Source organism: Amphimedon queenslandica, unplaced genomic scaffold, assembly GCF_000090795.2.
Source record: "Amphimedon queenslandica unplaced genomic scaffold, v1.1 AMPQUscaffold_8311_Cont19744, whole genome shotgun sequence".
NCBI lineage: Eukaryota > Metazoa > Porifera > Demospongiae > Haplosclerida > Niphatidae > Amphimedon > Amphimedon queenslandica.
In genome coordinates, this window is record NW_003551411.1 from 1 (window position 1) to 2,469 (window position 2,469).

The window sequence follows — 2,469 nt, forward strand, 5'->3', positions numbered from 1 at the left end:
GTTGAAATCATTGCATTAGAGATTTGCCTCATGCTATTGTGAATAAGAGTAACATTTGTAAAAATATGAATTTTATAACAATATTTCATTATACAAGATTCAGAATTTAAAATTAATGACATGGAAATTCTAGACAGCACACATCCATTGTCTGTACAGTTGATTATTTGCAATCTGTTAATTGTTGAATATTTTAATCACATATACATGTAGTTATACACCGTTCTAGCTATAGATTCTAGCAACGTAAAATACATGTAGTGTCTTTATTATAAAAATGGATATTAGTACATAGGCGGAAGCAGGGTCGGGCATGGACGGGCAATGCCCGACCAAAAATTTTGACCGGAAATGAAAATTTAATTAATGACATCATTTTTAATCATGAATAATTACCATGGCTAGCAAGAGACAGTCTTTTCTGCTTTCCTTTGTCAATAAGCCTTCCAGGAGAACCAGGACTAGCACTTTACAGGTTGGATAGAGCTTTACAGATAAGATAGGGGGCCTTTTAGGCGCATTTTATGCTATATCATATTGTATGCGTGCTTTGAGTATATGCCCAAAACAGGCGGGGAAAAGTGGGTGTGGTCAAAATCGCGGCGCGCTTTGCGCGCCATTTTTTGCCCAACCCTTCTTCATATCCTGCCGCCGCCTATGTATTAGTATAAGTTTGCAAATTTCTATAATTGTACATCACTAATTTACAATTAAAATTGTTAATGCCATTGTTAACTGTAACTAACCATTATGCATGTGCATAGAATGGTTGAATAATCTAACCTTTGAAAAATGCTTTGGTATTGTCATTTTCTCAGCCCAGTTATTAAAAGGAATTTCACTAGAATTCTCAGTGACATGACTGACGTCATGAGTACTCCTACTAACATCTTGCGCCTAATAAAATGATATATGTTTTTAATTTTCCATACTTTTAATATTACGCATTATTTACTTAATATTATTTTACTTAATGACTCACCGTTGAATCCAAACTATCAGACACATAACTTGGCGAACTAAATGAAACCGGTGATGATGCAAAATTACATGTAGATGGCTCAAGTGATGAAGAAATGATTTGCTTCAGACGAACTCGGTCTCCAAGGAGTGGTGCTATTTCTCTTAAATATTCTTCATTTAGTTGAATGAAGATTTGGCCATCAATTTTATGCCTTCTTATATTGTCACTGACAGCTGCTTCTAGGCCAGGAATTTCTTTCTGAAGTAAATCAACCAGGCCATCCACACTGAGAGAGTGTATTTGTGCCATGCCTAAGGTACTGGAAGAGGAGCAAGTCGGTAGAAGATGCAGTTATTATTACTTACCAGTAGCCACTCAGTAACAATGATTAGCACTACACTCACTTATCAGGCGCTAATACAGAGTCTTAAAGACACGTGAATGACGATTGACCGCGTGATGTGATAGAGATGAGTAAGGTGTGTCCTTGATTAAACATCTGCATGGCGAGGGCTTTACACTCCTGCTCATACTGCTCTGATTTTGTTGCCCCTACCACGAAGCGATTGCTGAGGCATGTGAAGTTAGTTCACTCACAAGAACCTGGATTTAAAATACGATGTTCATATCCTCACTGCTCCAGAAATTTCTCCAATTACAGAACCTATCAAAACCACTTAATTCGCCATTGTAGGCAGAGGCTTACTAGAGAGTACCCAAATGAAGTCAGCGGCAACGAAGAGGGACGTACTGAAGAGCATGGAGAACCAAATGAAGAGGTACAACCAGACACTACTGCTTTAACTGAAAATATTGCTAATGACGTCAGGAACTTTTGTGCCAAATGGATTTTGAAGACTTCCGAATTGAGGAAACTCACCAGGAAGGCCTCCCTTGGCATCGTCGAAGATGTATCAGGTTTGATAAGGCAAATATGTTCTATTCTGCATCAGCAAGTGTCACGTCATTTATTAAGAAACAACATCAGCATCACTGATGATTTGATGGATATTTTTTCTGAGAGCAATGATGTGATAACTCCTTTCAGATCATTAACAACATTTCATCAGCAACTTAATTTTTACAAGGAAAATTTCAATTTAATAGTTAGTCAAGTAAAATGTAAATATTTGTTTTAATATTCATTTTATTGAACAGATGCCAAGAAAGGAAATTATTTCAGAAAAACGTTTTCTCTTTACAACTTGTGGAGGCAAACATAAAGTTAAGGTGCAAAGAGAAGAAGTGTTTTATGTACCAATAATTGACACACTTAAGCAAATGCTGCAGAACAAGACAATTTTGAAAGAAGTTAGTACAATGGAAATCTGATTAACAATATCAGCAAATTTTCTTACAGGTAATGATGTCTCATGTCAGTGACAATGATAGCATTATGGCTGATTTTTGTGATGGGACACATTTTAAGAGTCATTCCTTATTCAGCGTTGATCAATCAACATTACACTTGCATCTCTATTATGATGAGCTAGAGTTGTGCAATC

General features: G+C 36.4%; 2 protein-coding genes across 2 annotated transcripts; one reads left to right on the forward strand and one right to left on the reverse strand.

Moving 5' to 3' along the window:
- Nucleotides 1-6: 6 nt before the first annotated feature.
- Nucleotides 7-1,290, reverse strand: LOC109591386 (uncharacterized). Its single transcript, XM_020007122.1, has 2 exons — nucleotides 983-1,290; nucleotides 7-897 (listed from the first exon to the last, which is right to left on the reverse strand). The coding sequence occupies exons 1-2, from the start codon at nucleotides 1,271-1,273 to the stop codon at nucleotides 742-744; spliced, it is 447 nt and encodes a 148-aa protein (XP_019862681.1). The 5' UTR covers nucleotides 1,274-1,290; the 3' UTR covers nucleotides 7-741.
- Nucleotides 1,291-1,462: 172 nt separating this feature from the next.
- Nucleotides 1,463-2,463, forward strand: LOC109591385 (uncharacterized; the record flags this gene model as incomplete). Its single annotated transcript, XM_020007121.1, has 3 exons — nucleotides 1,463-2,070; nucleotides 2,123-2,275; nucleotides 2,325-2,463. Coding segments are annotated over exons 1-3 (895 nt in total), but the record flags the coding sequence as incomplete, so codon positions are not given.
- Nucleotides 2,464-2,469: the final 6 nt, after the last annotated feature.